Source organism: Lacerta agilis, chromosome 3, assembly GCF_009819535.1.
Source record: "Lacerta agilis isolate rLacAgi1 chromosome 3, rLacAgi1.pri, whole genome shotgun sequence".
NCBI lineage: Eukaryota > Metazoa > Chordata > Lepidosauria > Squamata > Lacertidae > Lacerta > Lacerta agilis.
This window is the reverse complement of record NC_046314.1, coordinates 72,991,849-73,007,647: the sequence shown is the minus strand read 5'-3', so window position 1 is coordinate 73,007,647 and position 15,799 is coordinate 72,991,849. Positions and strand designations below refer to the sequence as shown.

Below are 15,799 nucleotides of genomic sequence, written 5' to 3'. Positions count from 1 at the left end.
CAATTTTAATTTTTTAAAATATATGATTTTATATGTGGACACTGTTGAGTGGATAGTCTTCCCATGTGGCAGAAGATTGAACTAGATATCCCCCTACCTCTATGTTTCAATTATGAAATCTGTAAATTACATTACAGTTTTTAAATCTGCAGAACCCTTTGGATTATCCCAGCAAATATAGACTATTGCAATCTGGGGTGGGGTGGGGGAGATGCACAGTGCATTGAAAGAGAGCTTGGGTGCGTGCATGGCTGTGTGGTCTGGCTCCATGCACTGCCACCGCAGATGTACGTGTGTAGACCTTCTGACATCATTTGAATGTGCTGGCGTCAGGGGAGTGTGACAGTGGCTAACCTGCATGAAAGTGATAGTAAGTTGGGCCAAGCCCTGTAGCCCTACCACATGCTCTTTCAGTACATAGAATGCTTCATGACTTTTGTGTAAGATGTTGACACTGAAAGAAATGTGACACGCAAATGTGTGTACATATTTTACCTTTGTTTTGTGAACAAGTGGGGCTGGTTTAGGATGGTAGTGATTTGCAGGGCAATCCCTAGCAATACTGAGTAAAGGCATATGTCCTCTGAGCTGAACAGAACACAACTTTCTAAAATGTTGGGATTTCCACGTTTAGAGTCTTTAAGGCTTTAAGAACTTAACCAGCGGAATTAAGTTCCTATTTTTACTTTTCTGAAATAGAAAACATTTGCAAACCAACCAACTTGGCACTTGAAATCCTGTCACTTCAAGTTCTGTACTAAATGTCTTTGCACATCTGGTCTCTGTACTTTCAGTTTCAACTTAACTAAGCTGTAGAAGATGGCAGTGAAGTAAGAACATAAAAACCTTCAACTAAATAGAATAAAACCCACAGAAATATAGGAATTCCATGTGTGTGTTCATCTTTCTTGCTGAAATGTCAGTTTAAACTAAGATGTTTGAAAGGCCTCTTACAGCAATGTTTGGGTATATTTTTGAATCGTTTATCTGATACTGGTGTGTTTTAAGCATAGAGTTAAATGGGACATATGTAGTAATGCTTTATAATCTATAACAAAATGTACTTTTAAATTGATTGGGCACAGTCTAGTCAAACACAATGGTCATTATCTGAGGGCATTCTCTGGATTCCCCACCTCCTGAAATAAATCATATAGCTGATCCAAGAAGTGGGGCAAGGGCTTTTGGTTGTAGCAACCTATGTTATATCCTCCCCAAGGAAGGTCATCTGGTGCCATCTTTGATATCCTTTTGGTAGTAGGAGAATTATTTTTTATTTGCCTAGATATTCCAGCATGTACTGGCCTTAATAGAGGCTTCACCATTTTGCTGGATTTTATTGTTGCTGTGTTTTTCTCTACATTTTTCTTGTTTTAAGTTATATTTCTAATTTATTTATTTTTAATGTATACTGCCTTGAGAATTATACAGCATACATTTTCCAAATAAATTTCCTATCAGCTGTAATGTGGAAATTATGAATTTCTATAAATATATCCAGTGAAGCCAGGATGACTTTAAAGTATTTAATTGATATTGAACAAAGAAAGCAGATAACATTAAATATGGCTGACTTCTGTCCTTTTGAAAAATGTGATATATTTTCCTGTCACATATTTCCTCATGTAGTTCACTGTGTATTTTGTTTTGTGTGCTTTCCTCTCTTCTAGTGGGTCACATCATTCAGGAAGTCCTTCAACACATGGCCCTAAAAGCAGTGGATCTTTAGATACGTCCAAAGTGTACATAGTGTCACAAAATTGCAGTCAACAGACCTCTGGCTCCATAGCAAAATGCTACCCTCGACAAGGAGCTATAAGCAAATATGTCATTGGCTGGAAAAAGTCAGAAGGTAGCCCTACACCTGAGGAGTCTGAAGCTTCGGAATCCCAAGAGTAAGGGAGAGTTTGTTTTCTTGGGGAAGAAAAGTCTGTGTGGATTGGAGGAGGAGAAGAGCCTGAATCATGAAAAGAAATGCAGGCTAGATGATGTATAATCCCGGGATTAGGAAGAAGCAGGGAAGGGCCAAAGTTAGCTGCTTTCTATTGGTATGACATGAAATCGAAGTTCTAAATCAGTATGTAGAAGGAAAGTGTATAGTTGAATATTTCAGTTTGTTTTATACATTTTTATGTGCAGTTGATTTCTTATCCAAAACAGCTTTGCAAAATTTCTGGTAATAACAAAACATGCTCTAATAATATAATTACATAAATGTATAAGGAATGTCATGCTTTATTACTAATAACCTAATCTGTACTCAACATGAATGTGTGCTTTGTTATTTTTTATTTAATAATAATCCAGGAACAAAAAGGAATTGGGTTGTGTGTTTTCTCCTCCATGTTAGAACCCAACTTAAAAAAAAACTTTCTTGGAACTTTTAATGACTGATGTACTAGATATTGTTACTGTGGTTTTAGTGCCAGTTTTGATCATCATTTTAGAGAGTTAAACAACTTTGCAACATTCACTCTAATTGCAAAGAACAAATTGTTTCTACAGAATGTATAGTGATGTTGAGGGCCTATCGTCAAGTCAGCTTCAGGCCTCTATAAGGAATACAGTTTCTGAAAGTCAGCGAGTCTTATCAAAAGAAGAGTTTCTGAAGTTGATGATGCCAGACAACATCTCTGTGGAGGAAGGCAGAAGAAAGGTTAGCTGCTGTTACTTTTTTCTTTGTCTCTGTGTAACCATTAGAGGCAGTTATGGTGGTGGGAGCACTGCTTGATATAGAGATGAGTTCTAAAAAGAGCTGTAAATGAGAGAGAGTATAGAGCTAATAATAATAATAATAATAAGCATTCGCACAAATATGAAGCCTGGTATGGTTATAGTCAGGAGTTTTGGTATATTTGACCTGAAAGCTCTTCACTTTAAGGCAGGGATGGCTGCCCTGAGACTACAAATTTTGTTGGCCTCCAACTCTCATCAGCTCTAGCCAGCATGGCCAATAGTTAGGGATGATGGGAGTTGTAGTCAAGCAACATTTCAAGGTCCAAAGGTTATTATGTATATATCTATATCTATATATCTATATATCTATATCGATATATATATATATATATATATATATATATATATATATATATATATATATATATATGTCTGAGGAGGAAGGAGAGGGAAGTCAGCCTGAACCACATGGAAACCATTTCCAATAATCCACTTTCCATATTGTGTAGTGATCATACAGGTTAAGTAATACCTGAAATGGGTTTAAGAGAACTTGGTTGATGTCATAAAGCAGAGGTGGGAACCTCCAGCCTGTGAAGCCATTTTACCCAAAACATACCCTTCTACCTGTTAGCTTACGTCACTCGTCTGATGAATGACGGGTGGGGTTGAATCTTGCTCAGTTTGGCTGTATGCTTCCATTCCCAGAATTTCCCAGCTTTGGGATTTCACCTGCCATGATTCTGCTCTCAGGTGTTTACTTCCACTCACCTGTCAAACAAAGGCAGCAAGGGGTGGACAGAACATAACAATCTGGCCCACGGGGCTAGAAAGCTTCCCCAATCCTGGCATAAAGGAAAGGGGAATCGGTGAAAATTGCCACCTCCTTCCATCAGAGGGACTCTGGAGTAGATCAAGGGACTTTCTGCAAATGAGAAGTAGAAGATAATTGGTTTAATCCAAGTTATATTTTGGAGTCTATATATAGCTAATAACTTGGATTAGATATTAGAACAGTCTTTAAACCAAGACTACAGATTAACAGTTTTAGAAGGATTTCAAAGAATTCTTGCAACTATTACCATCAGAGAGCTAGAGGTTTCATTTATTACTCTGGAGTTAATGCAACATTTCAGTAAGTAATAATTCATTATGATGAATGCTTGTATGTCAGAAGAAAATCTAAAATGCCAGATTACCCAAAATGATTGATACAGCTAATCTGTTACTAGTACAAAAATACTAAATTCATGTTAGTGTACTATAGTGGGTAAGGCTTATCTACAGAATGAACTGTTAGGGCAATCATTAGACGCCACCTCACCAATTAAACAGTATAGAAATGAATAAATTAATAATAATAATGTTGGAACATATTTTCTAATTTATATTTTTGAAAAAACATAGTTTTCATTTTACGGGAACCTATCTCCAAGGAGGACGCTATACCGCACTCTTTCTGATGAGAGCATATGTAGCAATCGGAGAGGATCTTCATATGCTAGCTCACGGAGCTCAATGCTAGACCAAGCTTTGCCAAATGATATTTTGTTCAGTACTACACCACCATATCACAGCACCTTACCTCCTAGAACAAGCTTAACCACTGGTACTGGACACCTACGACGTAAGTGTGTGTTACACTCTCATTTGATACTGTGCAATTGAAGGCAGATCTTCTAAACAGAATGTAGCAACCAAATTGAACCATTAGTTCCTCTAGTTCAGTACTGACCAGGAGCAGCTCAGAGTTGTTCACTTGGGATCAGCTCTCCGGGTTCCTTTCCCAGCCCTACCTGAAGATGGCAGAGATTGAATTTGGAGCATTGTGTATGAACACCAGTCCAATGCCAGTTGACAAAATCCCTCTGGGAAGGGGCCTCCTTGTCCAGTCCCTTGCAGCAGCTTCAGCTACAAAAGGTGGTCAGGTGGTTTCACTCAGACTGTTTTCACATTATTGCTTTGATACTTCTTTCTGCTCATTTATCCAGTCTGTCATCTTTATTCTTAATTCTGTTATCTGCAAGGTAATTACAATGTATTGTGCTTTTTGCTAATCAAATCATCTAATAGGGGAGCGTGGAATACGGCTTGAAAAAGATACTATGAATCTTAATCATGTCTAACAGTAACTGAGATTCCTATCATAAACAGGATTTAAATCCCAGGTTTGAATCTTGTTTGCAACCAACGTTTAAGAGGCTAATTAGTCTTAAGAAATAAATTATGCTGGTTCAGACATAACCCATAACCATGGTTAGTTCAATCAAGGGTACCTGGTCCAGGCTGAGATCACTGCCATCAGCACCAGGGAAGTTTATCTCCACAGGGAGGACAGCAGTAAGACAAAAATCTGCATCTCCCAACACCAGAAGGGCAAGTATTCTATTCAGAAGACCTTGCAACACCCAGAATGGGGCAACAAACTTTGGCTCTCTCACATCTCCTGGAACTGGTGCAGCTTCTCTCATACCAAAACCAAGGAACTTGAGCAGCAAATAATGCCCACCCAAATAATTCCCACCCAATCTTTTACCATTGTTAGAGATCAGGACCAGTAAGCAGATGAGTTTGTGAAAAAATACAGTTTGGGTCAGAGGTGCCAACTTAAATAAAATATTGAGGGGGGGGAGCAAGTAAGCCCTGCCCCACATAATTGATCACAAGACAGAGTGCATACACACTGTTTTAATGGCAATGCCCATCAACTTTGCCCCCCCCCCCAGCCCCCTCAAATATTTTATTGTAGCTGAAGGGACCTCGGCCCCTAGGAGTTGGCTTAGGTTAGGGTCGGGCATCAAAACTGGGATTGCTATTTGGAGGGATGGGAACTAGAACTAAGGTTTTCCAAACAAGATTTCGAAACTATCAGCATAAACTAAAATATTATCTCATTCATATCCAACCCATCACTAGGAAGCTTGTTCAGTCTTAGGTAATAATCAGGCTGCTGCCACTTAGCTGTTCAAACTCCTTCCCATTACATACCAAACAAGTCCCATCTCTGTTGTAGTTTTGGTGCCTATTGAAAGCCTTCCTTTTTCAAGAAGCCTTCTACAAGTAACAATTTTTGTCCCAGTCGGTATCTGTGTTGGATATGAAATTGTTTTTGTATGTTTTAATTGATCACTTTGAAATATACAATGGGAAGTGATTCAGAAATGAAAAACATTTATTTTAGAGTGGTAACCATTAGCTAAATACACATTGTAGCATATTGATGGCCTGATACTGTGTGTACATATTTTCTGGTTTTGGACCAGTCATAGCCCTGCTTTCAGGTCAGACACTCCCGAAGTAGTTCACATTGTATTAAAAGCATAACATTTATGATGACTTAATTAAAAACTATAAAATACTATGTCATATACACAGTCCATAAAAAATAAAACATTTTAAATATTGTAATTTTTCCTTTTCTTACCTGTTAAAACATTGTCCTGAAGATGGCTTCTGATTCTGCTTCTTAATTTAGATGAGTTTTGGTTCTCAGACGGGTCTTTATCTGACAAATCAAGATTCAATGATCCTGGGTTGATGCCCCTTCCAGATACAGCAACAGGATTAGACTGGTGTCACCTTGTAGATGCTGCACAAGCATTTGAAGGTACTGTAAGAATTTTTGCAACCACTGTACATGTAGTTAGTAGAAATTAAAGTCCTATGCTTGTTGTAACATGATTCATTGCCCCTAGTCATTGGCAGTCCTACACATGCGCTCTAGACTTACCTGTTTTTTGCCATTCAATGATCAGTCACTTCCAGTTGATAGGTGAGTCCCAAGAACTTTGTTGGTGGACCATCAGGTCATTTTGCAGAATAGGCTAAGACCAAAGGTGGCATAAGGAAAGCCAGAAAGAGAACAGCATAGGCTGACATCCTGAATTATTGAGTTTTCTTAGGGCAGTTCCCCCCCCCCACACACACACATAGCCACTAGTTCATATTAAAAATATCTTAAGAATCAGACAAAGTCCTGTTTAAAGAGGAACATTTTCGCCTGGTGCCTAAATGTGTAAAATGAAGGTGCCAGCCAAACCTCCCTGGGGAGAGCATTCCACAAGCGAGGAGCCACTGCAGAAAAGGCCCATCTCATGTTGCCATCCTCCGAACCTCTTGTGAAGGAAGCACACAAGAAGGGCTTCAGAGGATTATCTCAGGGTCTGAGTAGGTTCATATGGAGAGAGGTGGTCCTTGAGGTATTGTGGTCCTGAGCCATTTAAGGCTTTATAAGTCAAAACCAGCACTTTGAATTGGGCCCAGCAACTAATTGGTATCAAGTGCATTCGGAACAGGATTGTTGTAATATACTCAACAGTCTTGCCCCGGTGAGCAACCTGGCCACTGAATTCTGCACTAGCTGAATTTTCCGAACTGCCTACAGAGGCAGCGCCTACGTAATGCAGTAATCTAACCTAGAGATTACCAAAGCATAGATGACATAAATTAGGCTGTCCCTATCAGTGCTTTTTTCCCTAGAAAAATAGGTGCTGGTACTCAACATGAAGTTGTTACAGTAAGTGCCCCACTGTATAACAACAACAAAAGAGGTGCTGGTACTGGGTACCCTTGAGTACTCCTGAAGAAAGCACTGGTCCCTGTCCAGATAAGGGTGCAGCTGGGCCACAACCCAAAGGTGATGGAAGGCACTCTGTGCCACTGAGGCCACGTGAGCTTGAAGTAACAGCAAGGGATCCAGGAGTACCCCCAAGCTATGTATCCACTCATTCAGAGGGAGTGTAGCCCTATCAAGGTTATTTACACAAAGACTTTTCTGCCCCAGTGTTGCTTCCTTCAACCCCTGCCACCTCCAGAATCTTTTCAGAAGTTTGGTAGACCCTTCCAAATGTAGACTGTAGCATGGGGAACTGCAATTGGGTGTCGGGGGAATTGCCAAGCTTGGTGGAGGTTATTTGAACAAGTGGAGCTCAGCTCATGCAAGACGACTTCCTTTTCTCTCCCCCCCCCTCCATTTTATCTTCATAACAACTGTGCGAAATAGATTAGAGTGAGAGACAGTGATAGGCCCAAAGGTACACCCCCACCCTGAGTGAGGTTCAAAGCTGAGTGGAGATTTGAATCTGGATTTCTCCAACTCTTATTTTATTCATATTCAAAATGTTGGATATAAAAGACTTTTCTGATTCCTTCAGACAACTGTAGTAGTTATTGTCGCTGCTGTTTTTCATAAATAAACCTGTGCAATTTAGCACATAGTGGAAATTAAAAAAAAACTCTACTGTGTTTCATAGTGTGTGTTTGGAAATCCACTTGAGCTTCAGTGTAGCTAAGACTGCAATCTTATGCAGTTACAAGTGAGTAAATACCACTGAACAGTCAGTAAACATGCAAAGGGTTGCTCTGATAGTATGTTTAGGATTGTAGTGTAAACATTGGAAACAATTATGAATGAATAGCTTTAGTAAAAAGAACCTGGGGAGAGAAAATAGATGTATCTTTTTTAAAGAATAAGAATAATAAGGCTGATTGTTAAAGGATGTATACTATTGAAAGCCGGATTCTAAGTCATCATGCATATGGAACACATGCTTTTTCTTTGTTTGAACTTTTTAACACTTCCATCTTCAAAGGACCTCAGGGCAGTATACAAAGGTTTTTTCCCAATTTTCTCTCTACAAGGAACCCGGGGGGGGGGGGTAGGCTGCCAGAGACTGTGACTAGCTCAATCAGTGTTGTGATTGATCAGGGATTGGAACCCAGATTTTCAAGGGTTCACACTATTCACTACATTACAGTAGCTCTGGTTTATGGTTGCTACCTCAACATCAGAAGACCTGTTATCCTAGCAAAGCATTAAAACTGTGCCAGAATACATGTTTAAGAACAGGATGTTACATTGTTAGAGCACTGCATTAATGAAAACATAAAATCAAAGTTAGGACTAAACTTTACAGAGCATGTTAGCCGAAACAGTTTGAGAAAGACAATGGATCTACTATAGGTGTACTTCAATTAACTTGAAGCTAACCTCTGTTAAAATGATTGATATAAATGTGATATAACAGCTGGTTTCTGAACTTTTATTTTGTAGACCTTCAAATGTCTTCACATAAATTTTCATTCTTTGCTTCTTCCAGTTTGTAACAGTGATCAGCACACTTCTGCTTGTGTAGCTGACTACTGTTTTCAGCAGTTATATTTCTTTGCAGAATCAGTATTCCTATTCTAGGTATAACAAAGGTATCTGTTAATACCATACTTTCAAAAAGAATGGCTGGCATAATTCAGATCTGTATTTATATGCTGAAGGACAGAATAGAGGCCTCTGCTTACAAACAAGATCCAAGGGCCTGGTGTACATGTCGTTAATCAGAAGGATCATTGTTCATGTCTAATGTTGGTTCATTCAGTTCCCTTCTGGATTTCAGATTCCTGTTATGTTATGCGTTCCCATGATTTCATTCCCTTTGAGAGAGACAGAATGAACATCTTAGATCTGTATTGCCTTTGTCAGAGATGGAATCCATCTGCAATAGCTCTTTCTTCTTGGATAAGCTATTACATTTAGAAAGCCATAACCTCAGTAATTGTATTCTGTCTTCAACAGCAGCCAGTATTAAGTTCTTCAGAGGAAATTTGCAAGATTGCAAGTCAAAAATTATTATGTTCCTTGTTCTTCTCTGTGTCTGACATTTTTAGGCCTTGAGACACTCTGAGAAAGATGTTTGTATTTTGGCCATATTAAGAACATACGAAGAGCCCCGTTGACTGCCCTGTCTAGCATGTTTTAATCAATCTTTCCAAAATTTCATATCTCCAGAATTTAATATCACCCTTTGCTCATTTCTTCTCTAGTATTTACTTTTGCTACTTCTGGTTGTGCCAGTGATAGTCTGCAGATGTATCATTCTGTTTGTATTTTTATACTTTTCCCCTTTGTAGATCAAACAAAAGTATTAAAGGTTGGCTGCTAGCACTTTCAGCAGTCCTTGACACTGGACATTACTATTCAAAAGTCTCTAGAGGAAAAAGAAAGCATATACTAGGAATATACAGTATTTTACATGCAGCCTGGTAAAATTGCATTTACAGTTAGGCATATCTGAAGATTGCCATGCACCATGCTATCTTGCCAAGAAAGTGAAAGAAAAAAGACTGTCTAGCATTCAAATTTTACATATGTTTATGAACTGCTGTGTCTCCTCTATCATTTCCCATCATCTGCTAGGGAACATTTTTAGGAAGAGATCCAAATATTTACTTTTATTTCATAATTGAAAGATTGACATGAAAAGGGAAAGTGATAACCAGGCCTCAAGCTGCAATTTTTTTGTGTCCCATAATGCTTATAGAGCATAGTAACAAATATGGATAGTTTGTCTTTGGGAAAGAGGAAATCCTGATGGCTATTATGCTGCCATTATTACTGAAAAGTAAAATCATTTTTTTTGACTTAGCACATGTAGCAGTGGGGTGAGTTGATGAGGAAAAATACTGTTTTGAAAAAAATCAGCAAAGATCCCACAGTAAGAGTTAGCATGTGTTGATGTTAAGTAATATTCTATAACTGTTGTGTCTCATAAGGATTGCAACTATATTATTCCAAAGTTAGCTCGGTGGACTCTGTTGTTCATAGGAGCATTCTAAATCTTATTTCAGATTTTGACTCTGACGAAGAACTTGGGCCAGTCTGTCATCACACTCCGTTTCTAGGTGATGGTCTGGGGTTGGCTGCTGAATCTTACGTTTTCTATTAAAAACAAAACCCTACCTTTATGCTTTTATATGTTTGCACGGTTGCATGATTATATGCAGGCATTGGGCCTTTGTGAGATGTGAGGGGAAGGCATGTTATGGTCAGGGCCAGCAGAAGTCTGTGGACTAGAGAAATCTGAGTACAGTCTATATATAAATGAATGATCTCTGTTCTTGCAGCATAAACCGTTTGCATGGGAAAAAAGCCTCAAAGTGTGATTTACTCATGTTCTATACCAGTTTGTGTGTGGCATACTCATTTTCTTTTAGAACTGGGTATATTTTTGTATGCCACACTGCATGCCCTTCAGTAAAGAAACTCGGTTCCCAAACAAGGCAAGCATGTATTCTGCAAGTCCTAGGGTAAAGATTTTATTCCAGAATCCTAAAAGGAAGCAGCTGACATTATATGTGGAAGATTGGTAAATGTATGGTGGTGGTCATAATGGTAGCATTTGCATATTATTCTGTTCAGGTAGAATAACTGTGCCTTGCTATACTGCATTCCATAACTTTTTATGGAATTATGTATCTTCCTCTGTCCCATTAAGTGCCTGCTATTAGTTTGCTTGAAATTGGACTTGGTCTCAGATTTTCTGTACATTTCTGTCAAAATAACAGTGAAAACAAATCTGTCTTGTTTTGTTGAATATGCAAAGCTGAGGCTATAGTGGTCTTGCTATCAGATGTTTTATGTTGGAAATTCAGGGGGTATTGGGGGGGGGATTCCCTGTAATATATACACTTGTTTCTTGGCTGTAGCTGAATTGGATAAAAGAAAACCGGTTGTTTAAGCTGAGAGTATTTTTATGCAGTCATTTCATTTTAGATGTTTATTTATTTATTTATTTGCCCTTCCAGATCAAAGGGTTGCATCTTTTTGCACCTTGAATGACATGCAGCATGTGCAAAGCTTGGAGAGTAATCAAGCCTTGGGCGCAAGTCCAACAAATGGAAAGGACTTCATTGACACTACAGGGTATGTAAACCTTGCCTCTTTTCTTTGAGGGGAAACATGATTGAACAAATTCATGAAAACATTCCTCCTGGAATGAATAGAGAGGCAGAATGATAGATAGGGTTATAAACGGGGTGCGGTGGAGGTATTTGGCTTGGAACATCTTCAAGGACTTGGATAGGGGATTGTCTTAGCTCAGTACTTGAGATAGATCATATTGTGCTTCAGCTCAGAGGTTGAGTCTCACCTCACTTCAGATTCTGAAGTCATAGGCTCCCCGTCGGCTAAAATGAAAAAACCAAAAGAGGTGGAGAAAATACTTGGGGAAGGCTCATTCATGAGACATAAGGGATTGTTGGTGGGAATTTGAAATCGAAATTGCTTGGAAGTAACATGCACATTATTTTGTATATTTATTAAGTCTTTTATTGCCACTAATTTTATTGTTGCCAATTTCCTTTTAAATTTGATTGTGTGAGTGTAATTGCTGTTCTTGTGGGGTTTTTTGTTTGTTTTGTTTTGTCTTGTCTTGTCTTGCTATGAGCTTAAAGCTGAAATAAACTGATTCATTGACTTGGGGAAGGCTGAGAAGGAGTTGCTAGCCTAGAAAGCAGAAAGGAGAGAGAAGGAAACATGTATCCAAAAGGTCTCTTCTCTGCCTGCTGGGCAAAAGTGAGAAGTCGTTAACCTCAGCACACATCTGACAGGGAAAGTGGGGGAAGAATCCCTTTTCCAGGTTCAGCCTTCCCTAAGAGGTTCTTTCCCCCCTCCCCCTGGGAGGTGTGACTTCACATGTAGCAATGCAATAAAAAAAAAATCAGGTCTTCTTGCTTTTGTGGCACACAACTGTTCACAGGGAACAGGCACCAGCTATGAAAGCAAGCAGACCTGCCCCCCCTGCTTTCTTTAGCTGTGTGTGCCTGTTCCCAAGAGAGAAACTGAGCAGGATTTAACTTCTGTGAGAGAGCCAGCAGTGGTGTAGTGGTTAAGAGCGGTAGACTCGTAATCTGGGGAACCGGGTTCGCGTCTCCACTCCTCCACATGCAGCTGCTGGGTGACCTTGGGCTAGTCACACTTCTCTGAAGTCTCTCAGCCCCACTCACCTCACAGAGTGTTTGTTGTGGGGGAGGAAGGGAAAGGAGAATGTTAGCCGCTTTGAGACTCCTTCGGGTAGTGAAAAGCGGGATATCAAATCCAAACTCTTCTTCTTCTTCTGCCTGTCAGCTGTTAAGCAGAGGTAAAATTCTGCTGCTTTGGCTGCAGTCACCTGTTTCCTGCTGGGGACAAGCACCTGCAACAGTGCAGAATTGAGTCCTAGCCATCAGTTGATGTCATAAATCACACCAGCTGGTTGACAGGTCGGCATGGTTTGGGGGAAATGGCCTTGTGGGCTGGAGGTTCCCCATCCCTGCACTTACATCTCCTGGTAAGGAGCACAGGACTGAGAGAACAGACGTACGTGTGTGTGTGGATAGATATATTGTATGACTTCCCCAGCCCCTGTGTTTCTTGAGTCCTTACCAGTTGGAGCTGTGGTTGTTGGCAGGATAGTTGGGAAGTGGTTGGCTGGATAGTTGTTTTCTGCTACTGTGTTTCTTGCTACTAAGAGTTGTGTGGGAGGGCCTGGCTAGTCTAAGGATTTTATAAAATAGCCGCTGCTGTCACTTTGGGGTTGGTGAAAAGGAGCCACCCTATTTGATTTTTGTTGTGTGTGTTTCAGTCTCTGCAAAAATTAATGGTATGGTACTGTGTTGTTATTGTTTGTATTGCTTTTTTGCCCGTACTTGTATGTTAGTGATCTGGTCAGGGTGTGAAACTCACTGAGTCCTGTATTTTTGATACCCATGAGTGAGAGGCGGGGTGTGGGGAGAATTTGGTTGTTTCCCAGGTAAGAGCAGTGTGGTTGCTTAAGCAAATTAATTAGCATCTGTCTAATTATTATTGCTGGTGTTGAGATTCTTGTGAGAGCCTAGGGTGGTTGTGTATTGTGGCAGGAGGTGCTTGAAGATGTGTATGGGAAGGAAATAGGATGGAGGAGGGTTGGGGGGAGATTGTGGGGATTAGAAGTCATGGCTCAAGAGGAGTCGGTTCAAGGGGGTTCACATATGATTGCTTAATGTCTCCCAATTGGCTCCACTAGTCCTTTATTACTGAGTCCAATAGCCTAGTGTTTTTGTTGTTAAACTCCATGTAGATATAAAATTAATTAATAATAATAATAATAATAATAATAATAATAATAATACTTTTGCTATCTCTAGAAAAAAACAAAAAACAGGTGTGTAGTTTGGAGGTGCTCCTGGTACCTTTAAGTTTCAGGTATCTTTAGTGGATAGGAGTGCCTTTTACCAGATTTGGCTAGTGCACCAGCTGCAGCCATTCTTGGACAGGGACAGCCTGGCTACAGTGATTCATGCATTGGTAACCTCAAGCGTTTCAATGGTTGCAATGCACTCTATGTTGGGCTGCCCTTTTGCCTGGTTCAGAATAACTTCAGTTCTGAAAAGCTTGCACTGGCTGCCCACATATTACCAGTCCAGGTTCAAGTTTCTTGTATTAATTTACAAGGCCCTTTACAACCTTGGTCTAGGATATATTAAGGACTGTCTGATCTCCTATATCCCAGTCCAGTCAGTGATCTCTGGGGGAGTCCCTGTAGGCAGTCGCCCATGGCTCAGATGCATGGCTCATAACTACTAGAAGCCATGTGTTAAGTGTAGTGGGCCCAAACCTCTGGAAATCTCTTCCACCTGAGATTAGACAGGACCTTCATTTGCTGAACTTCAGGTGCATGCCTAAGACTTCCTTGTTCCAGCATGCATTTTGAGGTAGTGCTCAGTTTTATGATACATTTTTATTATCCCGTTTTTTGTGGATTGCTTTTATGTACACCTCATAAGAAATGCTTTAATAAATAAAAAACATGCATTAAAAACCCCTCATAAAAATGGAGACACAACCCTCCAATTCCAGTGCACTTGAGGAGGAGACGATTGTAATTCTTGGCCTGTTACCTGCTTCTATAATAAAATGTATTTTGTATGAATAATTTGTAGAGATCCATGTAGGAACAGAGGCAGGATGTATCTTATGGGTTGTAATGGGAGAGTCTAAAACTGGCAGGGACATTGGGTAGGGCAGGGATGGGGAACATGACTTTAGATTCTGTCAGTGCCAGTGAGCGTGGCTAATAGTTAGGGATGATGGGAGTTCCAGCCCAAAAAGTTTTGAAGGACCACACATTCCCCATCTCTGGGGCAGGGCTCATGGATTTTATTAAGCCCCCTCTAATTATCTTCCCCCATCATTTGAGCACTGTCTTAAATTACATTTCAAGGTTGCAGTTCAATTGTACAATATTTCACTACTAAAAACTCTAGGCATTTAGTAGAATAGAGCATAAAATAATCACTTGACACAAAGATTAAGGTTTGTGAGGGACTTATTTACATTTCTGAAGTTTTGGATTTCTGGTAGGGGGAAGAGGGAAGTTAATGGGAGCAATGGTGGAGAGGTTCACTGCCCAGTTGTATTCAACCTTAGTGCAGCTTAGGCATTTTAATAGTAAACGACAAGACAAACAATGTAACCCCACAATCCAGTTGCCCTAGAGAAATAAAAATCCAAAGGGAGCTTGCATGCAATGGTAATTTGGCTCATTATATCACTGTTCAGTGATCCTCCCTGCCTCATGAGTTGCCACAACAACTGTATTTTTCTGACTGCTGCATTAAGATTATAAGAAAGATTGCCAAAGATTTGCTGCAATAGAATTCATAGTATCCATATTTTAAATTTATCATATTGTTCATTTTAAGTCTGTTAAAATTTTAATCAGCTCTCATACCTTTCCCAATACCTGTCAGCTTTTTTTAAAAAAAAGACCAGGAGCTGCCTCAGATATTACTGGAGTGTTCTGGCTGCCACCAAAACAAACAACACACATACCGTACTGCAGGGGAAGCCATTTATATGAAGCAGATATTTTATTTTAATAGTTGTTTAGCTGTCATTTAAAATACAATATTGTATCCCCATGGTGGTTTCATTTTTTTAAAAAAAAAAGATTCAAATCTTATCGGATATTAACAGCACAGCCCTAGTTCTAATAATAGCACTAAAAACATTTCAGGTCAATATATCTCAGCATCCATAGCAATATAAAACTCTGTCCAGAATGCAGCAGTGACTTGGCCAGAGGGAGATCAGTTAAGAGGTGCAGCCCTACTGTGCCATCTACCACTAAGATAAGAATTGCATCTACTAAAGTTTTGAAGTGTCTATTTAGATTTTCAGTTTCAAAATGTGGAAAGAGGCGTGGAAACAAAGTCTTTATCTTAAATAAGATGTCACTTTTCTTGATATATTTTCTTTCTTTATTTATTTTTAGCTAGCAGTGTTGTAATACAATTTGACATATTTGCATAATAATTCAATGAGAACCAGTGT

The 15,799-nt window shown here is 39.5% G+C and overlaps 1 protein-coding gene across 5 annotated transcripts in view; it reads left to right on the top strand.

The window, feature by feature from the left end:
- Positions 1-15,799, top strand: part of SIPA1L2 (signal induced proliferation associated 1 like 2) — a 79,523-nt gene that overhangs the window by 58,366 nt on the left and 5,358 nt on the right. For 2 of the 5 annotated variants that reach the window (XM_033144283.1, XM_033144281.1), the window contains 6 exons: positions 1,671-1,895; positions 2,506-2,656; positions 4,084-4,303; positions 6,152-6,283; positions 10,297-10,350; positions 11,254-11,371. In XM_033144283.1, the coding sequence (XP_033000174.1) occupies positions 1,671-1,895; positions 2,506-2,656; positions 4,084-4,303; positions 6,152-6,283; positions 10,297-10,350; positions 11,254-11,371 (900 nt within the window). The remainder of the gene's footprint in view (positions 1-1,670; positions 1,896-2,505; positions 2,657-4,083; positions 4,304-6,151; positions 6,284-10,296; positions 10,351-11,253; positions 11,372-15,799) is intronic. The other 3 variants (XM_033144284.1, XM_033144282.1, XM_033144285.1) reach the window with 2 other exon arrangements.